Source organism: Lepidothrix coronata, unplaced genomic scaffold (genome assembly GCF_001604755.1).
Source record: "Lepidothrix coronata isolate B3197 unplaced genomic scaffold, Lepidothrix_coronata-1.0 Scaffold108, whole genome shotgun sequence".
NCBI classification, from domain to species: domain Eukaryota; kingdom Metazoa; phylum Chordata; class Aves; order Passeriformes; family Pipridae; genus Lepidothrix; species Lepidothrix coronata.
The window spans coordinates 1,728,686-1,746,616 of NW_016690288.1; the positions used below are offsets into that span (position 1 = coordinate 1,728,686).

At 41.7% G+C, this 17,931-nt stretch overlaps 1 protein-coding gene across 1 annotated transcript in view; it reads right to left on the reverse strand.

The window, feature by feature from the left end:
- Positions 1 to 17,931, reverse strand: part of AUTS2 (autism susceptibility candidate 2) — a 777,042-nt gene that overhangs the window by 406,258 nt on the left and 352,853 nt on the right. The window contains exon 4 of the mRNA XM_017824040.1: positions 16,379 to 16,414. Coding sequence (XP_017679529.1) covers positions 16,379 to 16,414 — 36 coding nt within the window. The remainder of the gene's footprint in view (positions 1 to 16,378; positions 16,415 to 17,931) is intronic.

The window sequence follows — 17,931 nt, forward strand, 5'->3', positions numbered from 1 at the left end:
TGGCCAAACAGTTACCATCCCCTAGACCATCTCCTCCATCCCCCGGTGGCAGTTGTCATCCTGCCACGGCACAGACAATGGAAAGGCTCATGATGCAGCTTCTGGAGTGCTCCAGTTTCCAGCTTGGAGTATTATGCCTCCAATTTGAGTTTAACTTAATATGCTTTGGTTCATCTGCCTTGCAGAGGAGGTGATCTCCATCCCAGGGGCAGGACAGACAGCTCGAGGGCCATAACCTCCTCAGCTGGTTTTTGCCTTTAATTTGCCACAGCTTGCAAGTCAGGGACCTCAGGCAGGACCTAAGTCACATGGCTGGATTTCAACAGAGCGCTTAGGACCAGTGAAATCTGTGAAACAAGCAGAGATTAAAGTCAAGCAGGTGCCTAAATCCTTAGCTGGATTGAGATCACTTAACCTGGACCAAGATGCTGGACTTGCCTGTACAGCTCAGCTGACAAAGTTCATCCATTGGATGAATACAGTGCTGCCTGCACCAGTCTGTGTGTTAATTATTAACATTTACTTGGGTAATTTTAGATTCTTATACAAAAACGTTGTTTTGAATGAAAAGCTTTAACAACAAATATTGCAAAGACTGAACAGACCAGGATTGTAAATGCAACACAAAGCAGAAGAGAACATACAATTCTTCCAGCCTTTATCATTCACACTGAATTTGCAGACTGCAGATGATGGCAGACACTGAAACATTTTCTCATTTTGAAAGAAGTCCAGGCAAGTACCACATGCTGTGAAATATTATCTTATGGGAGTTGTTTTGATAAAAACAAATGGCCAATCCTAAAGATTAATGCTTCATATGATGTATTCAGGTTATTAATCCCACCTTCTTCTTTCCACTGGCCCCAGTAAGTGAGTGTTTTCTGGAAAACTGCATGGAGCCAGATGGTTAACTATTGGAAATCTATACTAAAAAGATTAATGTTACCCCATGACAGGGATCAGTCATTTGTAGAGATTTCCTAATACAAACGGTGCCATTTGTTTATTCAGACTGGCTGGATGAGCCATACTCTGAGGAGACCCTAATTAGTTCTCAAAGACTTCCAAAACATTGGGGCCCAGCTGCTGAGCTGCAGTTCAACATCTGAAAGAAAATTAAACAGGTATCCAAGTAACACCAGCATCCAGGCAGACAGGTGAGAGGGACTGCTCTTCAGGCTGCCTTGGAGCTGTTAATTCTAACATATGAGGAAAGGCTCTGGTGCCCTGGGCAAGGTAAGTACTTACAAGTGGCCACTGGAAAGACTCCAGTGCCTGCTGCAGAGACTAAATATTGCAGCCCTGGGTGCCATTACTCTTTAGACAGCAGAGCTGGGCACAGCCGTAGTCTGAACACCCACCTACCCCCCTCAGTGCGAACACAGCCCACTCTGATGCACAGTAACACAGTCCCAACCACCTTCACATCCTGCTTTTATGTGTAAACTAAACATACTGCCAGGGAGATGAGCACGAAAGAAACACGTGCGTTCTACACAAAAAATTTCAAAGTGTGAACAGTACTTACTAAATTTCACAGTAGCCCTTCTTCCAGATGGATAAAAGAACCGATAAGTCCAAGGCCACTGCAATTTCCAAACCACTTAGATTAAACCCCCCTGCATTCAGGGAAGCAGTGAAGCACCTGCTTTAAAGTGAAGCACACACTTAAATCCCATTGACTTCAGTTATGCATGTGTGCTTACACGCTCTCCTGAATAAAATAGATGTAAGCATGTGTTTAAACTTGAACCTCTGCTTTGTTGAGATGAGACTGTGAAGAGGAGAGTGAAATTTAAACTGATGTGAGGAATGGTGCTTTTATCTCCAAGCAACAAGGCCTTTCCATCAGCAGAGAATACAACCAGGTATTCTGGGGGGGAAAATCTACATACAAGTGCTTTTCTTTTCCTTCAAAAGGACACAAGGAGCGAAAAAAGCAAAAGAAGAGCCATTAAAATGGAATGTTTTTACATAAACTGTACGAAAATTCATCCATATGAAAAGACTGACAACCCTGAGGCTGAGGCCAGGAGAGATGTGAACCTGCAAACAGCTGTTGCAGTTGCAGCCATTGAACTCCCTCCTGTTGTTCCTGCTCCCCTGCTGGAGCTCCCACATGTCCCCTGCAGCAGCAGGAGGGACTGTGTGTGTGCACCTTCCTCCACCACAGGCAAAATCAACCCCCACCGGCTTCAAAAAGCAAAATACGAGCTGTGGTTAAATCTGTTCAATGCTGGGTGGTGAAGGAGGTGCAGGAGCACTAACAGGGCTTCCTTCAAAAATTAGCACCTGACAAATAGGACCTGCTCAAAAAATGGTGTGTCTCAAGAATTACAATTATTTGGATCATTTCTTTGGTCTAAAGAAAGGTCAACTGTGATGGGCTAGGCTAAAAAACATGTTCAAGAGCACAAGAAAACAGCAGTTTTGCTGTGTACTCCTAGAGCAAAACAAGCAAAAAACCCCAACAATAAAAAAAGAAGTGCTTTCCTAGAAAGTTACACCGAAAAATATGATTTGTGAAGGATGTCACACATCTAGTGACTGTTTTATTACTCACTAAATAAGGCAGACCAGGCCAACAGCTGCAGCAACCTGGCACAGCTCTGCTGCAGCCAGTGGGACTGGACTGGAAACTGGAAACTCTGGTACTAGACTTGTACAGTTTTTCTTTTGAATCCTGGGCCTTTTCACACCCATAAATACACTAATGGCTACAGACAGAAATGGTAAACTGGCTTCTGATTTATTAGTTCATGTAGTTATTTATACATAATATTTTTGCATGATATCCTTTTCTCTCTAGTGGTTTATGTGTTTTTTTTCATCTCAAACTTCACAGTTAGCTTCAGTTATGAGCTTTTTGAGACAAGGATTGTTGATGCATACAGAAATTAATGAAAGGACCTGAGATTCTGCCATAGTATCAAAATCATTCTGCTACTACACAGAAATTTAAACTGAGATGTTTTGCTCATCATCCCAAATCACCTCCCTTTTAAGTCCTGTATCAATTATTCCATATGTGTCATTCATATGCAGGAAAGTATTTTCTCCCAATGTATATGCAAAAGCTTCACAAAAAAAGGAGGATTAACTAAAGTTAAATGAAGTCACCTTAATTCAGAGAACTGAGAGCTTTAAAAAACAGGTATTTATTAAGAAAGTGAATTTCTGAGTAGTATCCTTCCTGGTGGTATAAATATCTGGCATAGACATAATCAAGAGCACATCTTGGAGAAAATATTAAAGCAGTATATGATTTGATACCACTGCAAAAAAGCAATCAAAGCAGAGCACGGCAATAAATTAATAGAAAAAGTTATCTATCCAAACCAGACTAAAAGTAATTTTGTAACTCAGCAGTAAAAAGTTAAATAAACACTAATTTAATCTATTTTAGATGCAGCAGTCATTAGATGAAATACTTTAGTGCTCTCTAGCTCTGTGAACACAGTCAGCTGACACAATAATTGAAAAGAAGGGAAAACCAGCTCCCTGTTGAGGCCCTGAGCACTGTAGAAGCAGGAGCACAGAAACCTGGGAAAGAGACAGACCTCCTGAGTCAGGGAAGCTGCTTTTCCAGGAAAACTGAAAAATGGTGTTCTGATGCAATGACCTCCAGATAATGGTTGGACCTGTTTTTACTGTCCTGCCTTTCCACAAGCTTTTAGGTAGCACAATCATCCTTTTCCAGGGAACAAGCATTTGCATTCCTCTGGGGTGTGCAGGGAAAGGAAAGGATTAGTTCCTCCAAAGGGGTGTCCTGTGTCAGAAGCCACAAATTTCCTGGCGCTGTGGTATGAGGAAGAAAACACTGGGAGAAACAGAACAGGTTGTTGTTGGAATTTCTGGGGATTACCACTTCTCAAACACCCTGTGTTCCAGTTGTTCCCATACATATTCATTGCCAACATCAGGGGGAGGCCTCCATTCATGAAAGTCCCTAGAGAGGACCTGGAAAAGTTTTAGGAAACAAGGCTACTAGTAGCAAAAGGCTAATATGATTTATTTAACATCTGACATTATACATGCAATGGAGGGTATCCCACAGCTCTCCCATACACTGTCTGAAGTTCTCTGAATCTTTCCAAACAAGCTGCAGCAAACTTACCTTCAGCTGAACATCCCAGGTGGTATTTCCAAGAAATAATAAAGAGGCTTTAGTTATTATCACTCCAGGCATTTGTACTGCAGATAGGCAAGAAAAAGCTGAGAAATGAATGAAGAGCAAATTCAGAGCAGTGTAATGACACTCAGACAATGACAGCAAAGCAAAGGAAAGAAGAAAGAAATACTGGGAACTGAACTGTAAAGATAAAGCAAGGAGCAATCAATGGCTAATGATGATAAAACCAACAAAATTAAACTTAGGCTTTGACTCTGAGCGGTACCTGAGCAAGTGAGCTCCTAAGCCTAAAGACAGGCACAAACTTGATAAAACTGTCAGCAGGTCAACTCAACAACAAGCCTTCTTCAAATCCTTCCCTTAAATAAATGAATGTAGACATTGGGATATGGTTTTCTAGTTAAATACAACAAAATTTCTACTGATTCAATCAGAACAAAGTCCTTTGAACTGATGAAGTACTATGTAAGAAAGAATGTGGTGCTCAGAGGGCTGTCAAGTGGCCTCTTGCTATGAATTCATAATGATGCCAGCCTTTTGTTTACTGTTTCTATACCACAGGCAATTTAAGTAAGCAAGATGTACTTAGTAAACCAAAACCATAAAAATATCTGCAAACTGCTGGGAGACACTGGGGAAATGAATGATGGTAGGGATGAATGAGGAAGGTTATTAGAGTGGGAATCACGAGAAAGTGTGTTCTTGTTCTCTCTCAGGGTCGAGGAGTGCTTCTACCACAGGAGAAAATGCAGTGTCACACCAGGTGCCATTCCATTAATACATCAGAGAGCAAGGAAGACACTCTGCTCCCACTATCATTTGCAGGCCTTTTTTTTTTTTTAACAACATTAAATTTGCATTAGCTTGGATGGGAAAAAAGGCTGGCATATAGTGGGAGAGGGGCTGAATTAATATTCATAAGCAACCTACTGGAAGAATGCAGAAGGGGTGATTTGAGGGAGCTTGGAAAGGGAAAGGAGACACAGACATTAGTACTCAAGATCTCCTGCGTAACACGCTCTGCTCTCAAGCAAGAATTGCAATGTCTCTTCCCCATTCACACTAAATATTGCCTGCTCTGAACAGCTTTTGGATTCCCCACTCCAGGGCACTCCGGGGAGGAAACTGTTTTGGCTGAAGTTGGGCAGGAGCAGGTGGCACTCACCAGCTGTAAGTAATTTTGCTCTTGTTGGCACCACAGCAGCTCTTGGACTTCTCACAGTTTGTGTTCAGCAGGGAAGGGGGGGAGGGGAGGGAGCAAACAAGTCCTCAGTGGTGTTTAACAGCATCCCAGGCTTCAGGGCTGCCTCTTCCAAGCTGGCAGCTCCAAGCACACAGCAGAAGACAGGGTGCTTCCAGAGGTGCCTGGATGGAGGTGCCAGCACCGGGGGCAGGTTTGCTCGTGCTTCCGTTCTCTGCTGGGAGAGCACGTCCCCCCTGACACAGCTGCCACTCCAAGGTGGAAACAACCCTGCAAAGCAGATGTCAGCACTGCAGAGGAGGCAGGAAGAGAGAAGAGGAGCGTGGCTTATCACCAGGTGTGAGGGATCTCTCTGCAGATGGACTATCCAGCATCAGGGCCTTTCAGAGAGCCCCAACACACATTCCTTTTCCAGCACCTCTGTGCTGCCAATTCTCCAGCCTCTGCATGTGATTGTCTACAGAAACAGGGGCTTCGGTTGGAAAGTTTCTGGGGCTACTGATGCTGTGCAAAAGTACAGTAGACAAATACTTCAATTATTACATTTAATGTAATATTTCATCAAAAAAAAAGAAGGAAGAACGTGGAGACCCATAAGTGTGGCAATGGCATTATACTGTTTGTCTGAAGTTGGTTACTTCCATCTTCAGAAGCCATCTGAGAAATCAAAAGTTAAGCATGAGAGCAGAAGAGGCAGCAGCTTTCTTCCCTTCTCCATTTCTTATCACAACAGAGGGAATTCAGACTTGCATGACTATCTTTTCTGGAAGAATTTTTTTTAAAGTGCTTTAAATATCTTAAATCCTTCTCTTTTCTTTCAGCTATGCACCATGAAACCCTTTACACCTGGAGTCAGAAATGATTCCTTGAAACTGCAACACATTCCTCTTGCATTCCCTGATATACCCAACAGTCCAGCCCTTTGTTTGGAAGGTTCCTTTCTTTTCCAAATGGTACAAGTGTCATCATATGCTGTAGTGGTGCCACTCCACTCCAAACATGAACTTCACTCTCTGAACCAGCCTGGCAAATGCACTCAACAGTCATTTTTTCCCCTCCAAGCTCACCTTTCATCACCATTCCTGACAGACACATCCTCCTTGGCAAAGATTAACACTGCTAATGAAGTTATCTCATGATCTTTTGTTATAACTGGTGTCTATTCTGCCATTTAACAACAAACTCTTTTATCTGCTAAGGAGGAGCAATTAGTCAATGCTATTAATATTATGAGGTTCTATTACAGTATTAGCTAGAAATCTATTTACCCAGTGCTCTCCACTAATGCACAGGTAAGCATCTGTCTCTGTGATGAAGAGTAATGTTACATAGGTCACTGGATAAAATGAACAGCTAAAACATTCATAACAAATACCCAAGAAATCACTTTATCTTCATCTGCAGGCAACTGATTCTCACAGATTTTTCCCATAAATCCTTTTACAGTGATTCTACACAATATGGACAAGTCCATTGATACTATAAGCCAACCTTGAGTTTGTCCCAAAAGCACACTCAGGAAAGCAAAGAGATCTGCTGGAACACCCTCCATCATGCAGCAAAGACAGCCAGGAAGCTCCTCGGGAATGCAAAGTGCCCAGATCTGACTGCACGAGTCAAAGGGCTGCTCATCACGGACACTCCGGCCCCAAACCATCCTGTGGCACCCACAGCTCTCTGTGGGAGGCAGAGTTCACCACATCAAGTGAGATGAGATTTCAGGAGGTGAATAAGCTACTTCAGCTGATTGCACATTAACCCTCGGGTGGAGCGAAGACGAAAATATTTGCCCTAATTTTTTTTATTTTTTTTTTTAACAGATTTACCATTGCTAAAGGAAAGGCCATCAAAACCCTTGACTGGGTCTGAGAACAGCAAGAACCTAATAATCTTTTTCTTACGGACAAAGTGCTCCCCAATATTTATAATGAACCATTACAGCATTGCAACTGTACAAGCCTTCAGCTAATTACTTCCACTGAAACAAACACACAAACCTTCCAGCTCGGTGCTGCCACACACGCACAGACTCTCTGAGCACCAAGCCCTCAGCAACCTTCCTCTGATGGACATTTTTTTTTCCAGGAAATGACACAGAGACATAGGTAAAAGGTGATTTAGATAGACTGCTGTGTCACAAATTGTCAGGATCTGATTTAAAGACCTTGCCTTTGTCAAGAAAGACAGCTGGGTGTCTGCTTTAAAGAAGTACTGGGAATATTTTCATCAAAGGTTTGAATTGAAAAACAGTGGGAGGTAAATATCTGAGATGTTGCCAAGAAAGACCGCTATATCCGTGCAATTACCATTAACAGGGGACAGCAGTGGTTCAATGAAGTAATTCAATCTGGTGTCCTACATTTTATCAGACAGCAATTTTGAGTTCTGACATAAAAGGCTGAGAAAGAGGATTGGACTCTTTTCTGTGAAATTCAGCCTTAATTCTTGCAATCAGGAGATGTGTTCTCTGCTCCAGGTACAAGCCTACTATCCCTCCAAGGGACTCAAAAGAAGAATAACCTAATATTCACCTTAACACTGCTCATTCACATAAGAACAAGTCATACTTTGGGCAAGTTTGGGAACTGAGTGCCTGCAGTATTACAGGAGTGTTTTCCTCCTGACTTAACTACCTCAGTATTTCCTTACTTGCAACTTTTGCCAGGAGAAAAAGACCTGTTGTTTAAAAAAATTAAACAAGATGATGCAGCCTAAATCAGTAAATGTATTCTTCCAAAATATAAGAGAGGGAGAGATGGTGTTTCTCAGAAAATGGCAAAATGAAAAGCTTATGGAAGCTCCCACCAGAATGATACCATCACATGGCTTCTCCTCATCATTCATCCACCCATAGTGAACACTCCTAGTTCCTGAGAGGCTTCTCCATTATCCTTCTCCACAGTGATCCTGGCAGTCACTCCAATGACCATGCTGGTGGTTTCCAAGGTGGCCAAGTTTGCACAGCAGCTCTGCCAGGCAGAGCTGAGCAGCCCAGGGCTCCCGTGCTGGGGCACAGGATGAGCTTCACACCATCTCCACACAGCACCCACCCAAACAAGCACCTTGAACCCCTTCTTCAGGGAGATCACCAGACTTTATCCTTTTAACTCCTCTCTGCCATAATGCTTTTTGCCATAACCCCTTTCTGCATGAGTGTGCTGGTCTACAAATTCTTGTGTTATGCCACGCAGAGATCTCGCAAGGTTTCCCCGTTGTTTTAACAGCACACAGGTGAAAATGTTCATTTTATATTTTTCTGAGTAAAATCTCACCACAGACAATAACACCAACAGAATAATTTACATCAGAAACAGCCCAGTGTTGCTCCTTCCACTTGACCTACAAACAAATTTCGCCAAGTTCCAAACTTAACAAAAAAGAGCAAACTGGCTCTTGTGTTGTAGAGAATGTGGTCAGCCCCTTTAGACATGAACAAAGCCAGGACTCACTGAAGCACTCCCTCAGGGACTGCATATCCCTTTGCTTTCCATAAAATGATATAGAATCTCCTCTAGAGACCCACCACTGTCTTTGCTCCCAAATATTAAACACAGTACAGCCAGTGCTATTGAGCATTCTCTTCTAATGATATGAAACTGAGACCCTTGGAAGATGAAGGCTCTGTGTGTGACAGCTTAACTGCTTGCAATCAAACTAATTTGCTGTACGATGACCTGAAATGAGTTTAAAAGCACCATAATGCATGTTTAGCAATCAGTGAAGCAATCCTTTATTATTCAGGTTCACATCTGCAATTCCTGTCACATGTTACCACAAGGAGGGGGAAACACAAAAAATAATTATTTTGCTTTGCAAGAGCTGATGAGCAAAACATGAGCCACAAGTAACGTGGGCCATTAGAGACCAAACTTAGAGTGACAGCAAATCTTAAATCTATCTGCTACTTATAGAAATCTTATAATGTCCAGAAGAAGAAATTATATAATTAAAAACTTGCTTATAAATGATAATGTCTTGATTTTTCTAAATTGATTTTTGCTGGAAAAAAACTTATTAAGGAAGTTCACCCGAAATGCCATCAAAAATATGAACTGAGTGTGTCTCCAGGATTTTAAACTGTAAATGAAGCTAACAACCACTTTCAACATCTCCCTTTCCACCAGTTACAAAAGTTGGAGACCCTTCTGACAAATAACAGAGCTTTATATCACCCCTCCAAATACATAAAATGTCTTATTTCCTTTCTTTCTCCCTTTCTTTCTTCATGCTGTCTCCATTCATCACACTTGTTATCCTTGGGAAACAGATGCCTCCAGCAAGGTACATGGAGAACCACACACAGAAGCAGAAGGAAAAGGGACCAACAAGCTGAAAATACTTGCTGAAAGAAAGGCAAGAGCAGCAAATATAACACCATGCCAGAAAAAACCCCAATGGAATGACAGAAGGGCAAAACTGAGGCAAAGCTACTACAGACAGCACAGAACTGCTCAATTCTGAGAGCTACAGCAGGACTTAGCTTGGACAAGGAACAAGCACATTTTAGCTCAGCGCTGCTTGGGGATATTGTCTCCTGAATCACCAAATGTATCTGGGAGCTGTCCCAAAGAAATTAAAGTTATTAAAGAAATTTCAGTGTTGAGATAGAGGGTGAAAATCTGTGTTTCAGCAATGAGGGGACACACGTGAAAGACCAGAAGTTCTGAAATTTGATCTCACTCCTGCTTAGTTGGGTAAGAAGCTGCTGTGGTGCCCTGCTCTCCTTCTTTAAGATTTGGACAACATAGTTTCAAACAATTCAAAGAAGAAGTGTAAGGATTAATATTTTAAAATCCAAGCATGTTATTCAAAAATGCATCAGGGCAGGGTTCTTCAGTGTGTGAGGAAACACCCCTCTGAAGGGCTGCCAAAATAACTCTGACCCTCACCATCCCTGTTCAAAATGATCCGAGTAGAGGCCTATCCTGACCAAATCCCAGCTCAGGTCATGTACTCTGCTTGCCTAAACCTTCCTCAAATACTGAGTTAATAATATGTGAAATACACAGTTTTCTTCTCCAAAACCAGTTGTTTTGCTCCAACTATTCTTATTGGGATTAGCAGGATGCTGGAAATACCCACACTCCTGCTCTTGCTCTTCTTGCTTTGCTGGTCATGTTGTTTGCAAACTCTTTAATGAGTCTCAGTTCTCCCTAGGAACAGCACTATAGTTTATAAATGCAAAAATTAATAGACCTGGGGTAGATTTTATTACATGCAATGTATTTAGTTGGCATTGATGATGCCTCCCTTACAGCAGCTGGTACAATAAACTGCATTTTCAATGTCTCCTGGAAAACAAAACACAACACCTAAAAGATTTCAGATGAAGAAACACCAGGTTTCCTGGTCTCATTGCACCACACCAAGTCTGCTCCAAGGAGGGCTGCAAACACTAATGAGTAATTACAGCCCACAGAGAGATTTCTACTGGGGATCTTGTCCACTGTTCTTGAATCTGAATTACTATCTGAAAATTCATAACCTCTGTTGTCAGCTTCACTTCTGCAAAGAATGGGCACATGGAGAATTTAAAGTGGAGCTAAAATGGATTTCAATATACCCTTCATAATAATAGTTGGTAAAACTAATTACAGCGAGAAAATTGGAGATCATTCATTACCCGACTAAGCAAATTAGGATTCGTTAACAATGATTTATAGTGCCAAACACAGGATAACAAGGATTGTCTTTCAACTCTGGTTACAGGGGACATGACAGTTTATGGTGTGGTGCCATCCCAACAGCCTTTGTAGACCCCACAGTATTTCAGAGGGATAGACACTTTTACATAAGCAAAATACATTTAAATGCACTAAAAATAACTGAGCAGCTTAACCTACTTGCAAGAACAACAGTTCTTTGTTTACCAACACCACTGTGTACACGATGTGGAGCACAGCACCACAGCCCTTCTGCAGCATTAGCTGCTTGGATTTATTAAACCTCTTCCAAATGATAGTTTTGATCTAATCTGTTTCTCTCCTGTGGAAGCCGATGGGTCCCTACTGGACTGTTCTAGAGTGGAATCTCTTAACACACTCTCCCCTTGGAGAGAGGCAACAGCACCACAAATCTGACTGCCCCAAGGAACAAAGCACAGGCTCCCAGGATCACTGCCAGGGCACATGGGCCAGGCAAGGAGGGAAAATCTCCTCTCTGAATGTGCTGGTGTAACTAATTCCACATTTGTTCTGTAGGACAGTGTCTCATGTGAAACCCCCCCTATTGCACAGGGCAATATCTGGCCTTATCTAGGCCAAAGACTGGTTTTCCATCATTTCCATACTAAACACCACTGGTGCTCCCCTTATTCTCCTTGGGACGAGTTTTTAGAGCTCTGAGTAATGTAATGCAACACTGCACAAGCCAGAGTGTCCCAGTGGCCTGCTGGAACCACACAAACATCTGCTGAACTGAACCCACCCAGGGCCAGGCTGGAGAGCACAGCTGATTAGGAGAGCCCCTGGGAATATGGGCACGATTTAGGTTTGTCTGAGTCACCAGCCCATGTGCAAAGCACAGTTTTAGCTTTTCTTTCTTTTTTTAAGGTGGAGCAAGAGCACTGTTTGGAAGAGAAGGGTCATGGGAGCTTTACTCTGCCTTCCAAATATTATTTCCATCACCGGCTTATTAACAAATTTTATTTAGTTTTGAAAAATCCACAAACTCCTTGCATTTGGGGGAGGGAAAAAAAAAAAAGGCAGCACCTGCTAACCAAAAATAAGCATTAAAAAAAGGAACAGAAAACCCTCAGAAATTGCCACAAAGACTCAAGAAGCAGATCCGGGCAGGAAATGGAGATAAGTTGCCATAAACATGGAAACTGTGCAATTGCCAAAGAACTTGACAGTCTTCAGAATCAGGTTTGTTGTTTAGAAGGAAAACATTCAGTTATTTAGGTTTGATTTCTTCTATGTTTTGTGTTGCAAACCAATGAACCACTATATCTTTTAATGTGAATTTGGCCGGATGGAAGATACATAAATGAGCAAAAATCATTCTTCAGAGCCAGATAAGAGAAAAAGATTTACTGTTATACAAATTCCAATCATATTCTAAAACATTTCAAACCCCAGAAATCTTAAAGCAGCTGGACAACATTAAAAACTCACATAATTCAAATAGCTTTTCCTTTAAAGTTAAAAAGGTTGTGATTTCTTCTAAAATTCTAACTTCTAATTTCCAATTGTCTGTTTTGACTTTTCGATGAGACATAATCTACCTTTTAGTCTGTCTTTGATGAGAGACAATGACGATTTACAATGCAAAAAATATCAAAGACAACGGGGAGATTTCCCAGGAAGCATTCAGTTATGATTTCTTAGGGTGCACCAATATTAACAGCATGTCTAGATTTTTTTTTCATATACACCAATCATAGACTGGCCCGATCCCACAGCAAACAGTAAAGTCAGGCCAGTTGGAGCCCTGTAACACAGGTGGCTTGGGAAGAGGAAACTCAGGACAGGGATGCTGCAATTGAGGCAAAAGACTGCCTGGAGGCCTGACATGGGAGAATCAGAATGACTTTTACCTATGTTTCTTCTTTCTGACCATTGATCTAATAATATGCAAACAGGAGGGGAAAGTGTCTCCTCTGACAAGGAGCACCAAGACAGAGGAAGCAGATTCCAACAAGAACAAAAATGTCTATTCAACAAAATCTGCTGAACACATCAACACTTGTGAAAGAAGTAAAAGAGAGTGGTTCCTAACTGAAGACCAAACTTGTTGGGGTATTTAGAACTCCCTGACAGCCCTGCACTGTTAACACTCCATCAGTGGTGACTCCCCCTGTCCCCTTTGCTGAAGGCATCTCATTACAAAGTCTGTTTAATCAGTGGCAGTCCCATCACCCCAGCTGGGGGTGGGTTAGGCTGAATCACCTGATGGAGATTCCCACCCCTCTCCATTGCCTTCCTGGGGAAGGTGGGGTGGCAAAGCAGGCTGTGGGAATGCCCTCCCCAGAGCACGTGCATTTTAACTTTACCTACTGCTTTTCAAGGAGCACTAACACAGAGCCAACAAGGACAGAATTCGCTCTCCAACTCTGCCATTCAGAAATTTACCTACTTATTGTATATAATCAGGTAAGATTTCAGCCTTCACCACTACTGAAAGTGCAGAATGAATTCCTAGGATGGAGCTATCGTAGAGATATTACAGAAACAATTTTGTGTTACTGGGAAGTGTCAGCTTTATAAATGTTTCCTAAACACTCTGTGATCTCAGGAGACTTTCTGTAGAATATCAGGATCTAAAAGTCATTTTAGCTTTGCTGTAGCATGCACAGGATCCACAAACAGACTGCAGACACATGACCCACCACCCATCAAACCTGAGTGCCTGGAAAAAGCATGGTTCTCAAAGGAGATTCCAAGTTGAACAAGTATTATCTCTATGCTATGTAGCATGGCCTAAACACACAAAGAGTCCATGAATACTTGGATTTAAACAGCAAATAAATGCTACCTAATCTGTACCTCAGTGTTCATTCATTTCTGAATAAAACTTGCTTCCATATGCAGTAGATGTCCATCAGTGCATTTTAACTTACCTGGTTCCTATGTTTCCTTGGGTGAGCTGCAGTACATAATATTTCATATCCAATGTATATCACATATGGAATAATTTCCAAAGGCAAAAGCTTTGTTATTATCTATTAAACTAGAAGTTACTTTTACTTTCTTTGAGACCAGGGACCCCTGTTTTGATGTTCCGGGTTAACACTAAACACAAAAACTAACAGTCTTTTCTAGTTAAAAGCTTTGGAAAAAAGAAGTCAATTCAAGTGCATATTCTTTTGCACTTTGATAATACAATAATTACATTTATCAGAAACACATGCTAATTGGATCATTCTGGAGCATTTTTCTCATTGTCTGGTACCACAAAACACATCTGGGTTTTATTTGCCCCATGTAAGTTAATAAGGGTACTGACTTCTTTAAAACAATAAGCAAGATAATCCTAAAAACAATTTTCCAAAGTGAAAAGGGAGGAAAAAACCCTCCATGTAAGTGTAAAAACAACTTTAAGATAGAAGCTGAAGGGTATTTTCTACCTTCTTGGCTATTAGTGAAGAAAATGAAAAGAAAGTTAAAGAAATCTTAATACTGTGACTAGAGACAAGAAACAGCACAGTTAAATGTATTAATGGCACCTAACAAGGGATGTCTCCCCCACCAACACAGATCCAAATTAGAATGATTTGAAGTGCCAATACATTGGCCCTAGAAGATGTCAAGCTTCTTCTTGTTACTAAATCCCTCACTCAGGAGAACTGGAAACTTTCAAGCTCTCGTTGGAGCATAGGGGATGTTGACACCTTCCAGATTTTCACTTTACTGGACCAACCCACAGACAGTATGGTGCAGGGAACAGCAGATGGCTTGTCTTCTGTTACCTCTGCTGCCTAAAGATGAAGCTGAGCACCGCTCTCAAACCATGCATATTCAGCTCTCGCTGTAAGGAGAACAAGGCTGATTTATATATTTATATATAGATATACATGTTACAGCCCTTCAGCCCATATTATATTTGTCCCATTCCAGAGCATGTCTATAAATGTTCATATGATTTGAATTTTCCCAGACAAAGGAAAGCAATTCCCTCTGAACTATGGGAAGACACTCGAGTTTTAGTTTTAATGCATTTGATATAATTTTTCCATTCATCCCCTCCCTCTTAAAAATACAAGTGACACAAACCAGGGAAAGTGCTGAAAAAAGGAAAGCAGTCTGTTTTTCTGTTTCACAACTTACCTTACACTGATCTGGGCTTTGGTATAATTAGAACAACGACCACAAAGCTTTTTCAATTGGTGATGCTCTTTTCACACCTCACCACCAGCAGTATGAACATTCAGTTGGTGCAGAAGTCCAAGGTAAATCCAGCAGGACACAGCATTTCTCCAGGTATTAAGCAATTTTTGTGCTTGCATTTTATACTTTACAGGTGAGGTCACATGAACACAGTCTAATCACATAACTTTCTTATAGGATCATCGACCCCTGTGACAAAAGACTAAATTCACCATGTACTAATAGAAGAAAATTACTCTCTGGGAATCTGACAAGAGAGCAACAAAGTTTTTCCATCATGTAATTGAATACCATACAGTTTTATTTTCCCCAGAGTCTGATGAAAAGATAGAAACAGGCTTTGATTATGCTGTTAACCTCACAGAGCAATGCTACAGGACAAGGTTCACTGCATTTTACCCACCTGGTTTTGGACATACATAATGCTCTGCTTCTCTTACAGTTTTATAAAGGCAGAAAAGACGTGCTTTGAGAACACAGTTCTCATAAGAACATAAGTTACAAGTGAAACAGGGTATAAGCAATTTAAATACAAGTCTTGGAAGAAAATAAACAGTACATTGGATTGACTGGAAAACATTTTTTTACCGCCAAACTTATCTGTGCAAATAAAAGGTATATTGATGAATGTGGGAATGAACAGATAGAAAGGTATATAGACTGTTAAATCAATAGGTGCATGCAAATAAATCACAAAACCAAAAAAACTGATCAATTTTCAAACCAGCTGGGCCCTGATCCACTTTTCAGGACATAAAATGTAAATCTGGCATAAATACAAGTACAGTTGCATTTCCCAAGAGTGAACATGGGACATGGGGCTCCTAAGCAACAGGTAGAAATCACTGTGTCACGTTCTCTGGACTGTGGTACACAGGAGATGAGGCAAAGAATTGCTACAAGGGGAAATCAAGATCCTGCCATCTCAGATTAGAGAGCTGGTAAGACCATGGTTCATTTTATTTGCTCTAATTGTGTAAATTAAATACTGTTGGAATTTATGTAGTAATTAATTAGTTCAGGAAAACACTGGCCACCGTGTTGGAAACCCTACTTCCAATGCACTTGTGGAGGAAGAAATAACAAAGGTACGTTAAGCTGTGGGCCAGAGTGGGGTTGGCTGGTTAGTCCCATTCCCACACACCAAGGCACTTTTGTCTGAGGAGGAAGCTATGCTGTTCAGAGGCACATGTGTGAAAGTTGAGATACACTTACAAAGTAGCCTGTTCCCAAGCTGGAAGGAGCTGAGCTCTGCAACAAAACACAAAGACAAAGTGGAAAGTCAGTGATGGTTTTTAACACGTTCCAATCCACACAGCTCATTACCAGCCCTTTCCAAGCTTTTCATCACTACATCACAGCACCAATGTGCTGCCCCTTGTCATCTGCTACTGAAACAAACACGCTGTTGCTTAATTTTTCCCTTTACATCTCTCAACGACTCTGAGATGGTAACGTGCTATTTACTGAATTCCAAGCTTCTGCGGTGGACGTAATTGCCAATTTATTTGACAGGCAGCTGGGTAATGAATTAATGATGGCATTTCGCCCTGCACTGAGACTAAACAGACACTCATCAACCAGCCTCCCTGACATGCTGACATTCAATGCCCTGGACTCCAGCTACTCAGCTTCGTGGCCACAAAGGGGCAGGCGGGAGGGGGGGAAGGAAAAAAAAAAAGTAGACTGACTTCAAAACAAAAAGCCCGGTGGGTTTGGATGACTTTTTCAGTGTATGACCTGTTTGCCAATTTATTCCCGAAAGGCCCTGGTTAGTACACACATAGTGCTTTTCTAAAATGAGACATTTTGTAAACATAATTAGTAGTCTGAAATGTAAAGAACGCGTGGGCACAGAGAAGCCGCTTCAGTCAATGTGCCGTTTTCTCGAGAATGCAGCCACTGCAATTTCCCATTTGGATGTCCACATTGTTTGACAAACCAAGGACTTAGAAAGAAAAGAAAAACCACAAGCAGCAAACATCTACAGTGTGAAATAGATTTCAAAACCCCAACTCATAAAAATAAGTGAAACCAATATTATTACCATGGGAAATAATCAAATGGTTTAAATGCTTTAAACAAAAAACCATCATGAAATTCAGTTTAAGTGGGGCATGATCACAACCTCTACATTCACAGGAATTAAGGAGATAAAGGGTTTTGTTTCATTAGTTTTTCATCTAAGCAATGGGGATTACACAGCAGGTTCTCTTAGAGACACGGGGAGAGACTGAAACATCTCAGTCCTAATCCAGGTCACTGCCTGTTCCATTAGAGGGTGGGTGAACAGTTCCCAGCGCTCCTGCCCGGAGAGTCGATGGACAAGGAAGCAAAAAGCAGAGGACCATTCTCTAGTGAGCACTGAAACAACCAGTCTGTAACTCCTGTAGCTCAATTCTCATTTCTGTTCCTCAGCACAGGCTCATTTTCAGTAATGCCACAGCTCAGGGACAACCAGGAACTGCAGAGGGGCCCAACCAGCCTGGGCAAACCCCTGGAAAGACTGAGAATTTGCATCTCTTCATCCCTGTTCTGAGACTCTTCTGCAGGGGACTCCAAAAGCAGGTCTGCAGTGCACAGGTCTGGTTATCAGCCTGCAAGGGGAGCTCCACAGAAACAAATAAATTCCAAAGTCCTCCTGTCCCCACTCCTGCTGTTCTGGAGCCTCAAGTTCTCTCTACCACCATCATCCACAGCAAGGCCCACCTGGCCCAGTGGCAATGCCCCTGACAGTGCCTCTGCTCAAGAATGGGCACTGCAGACCT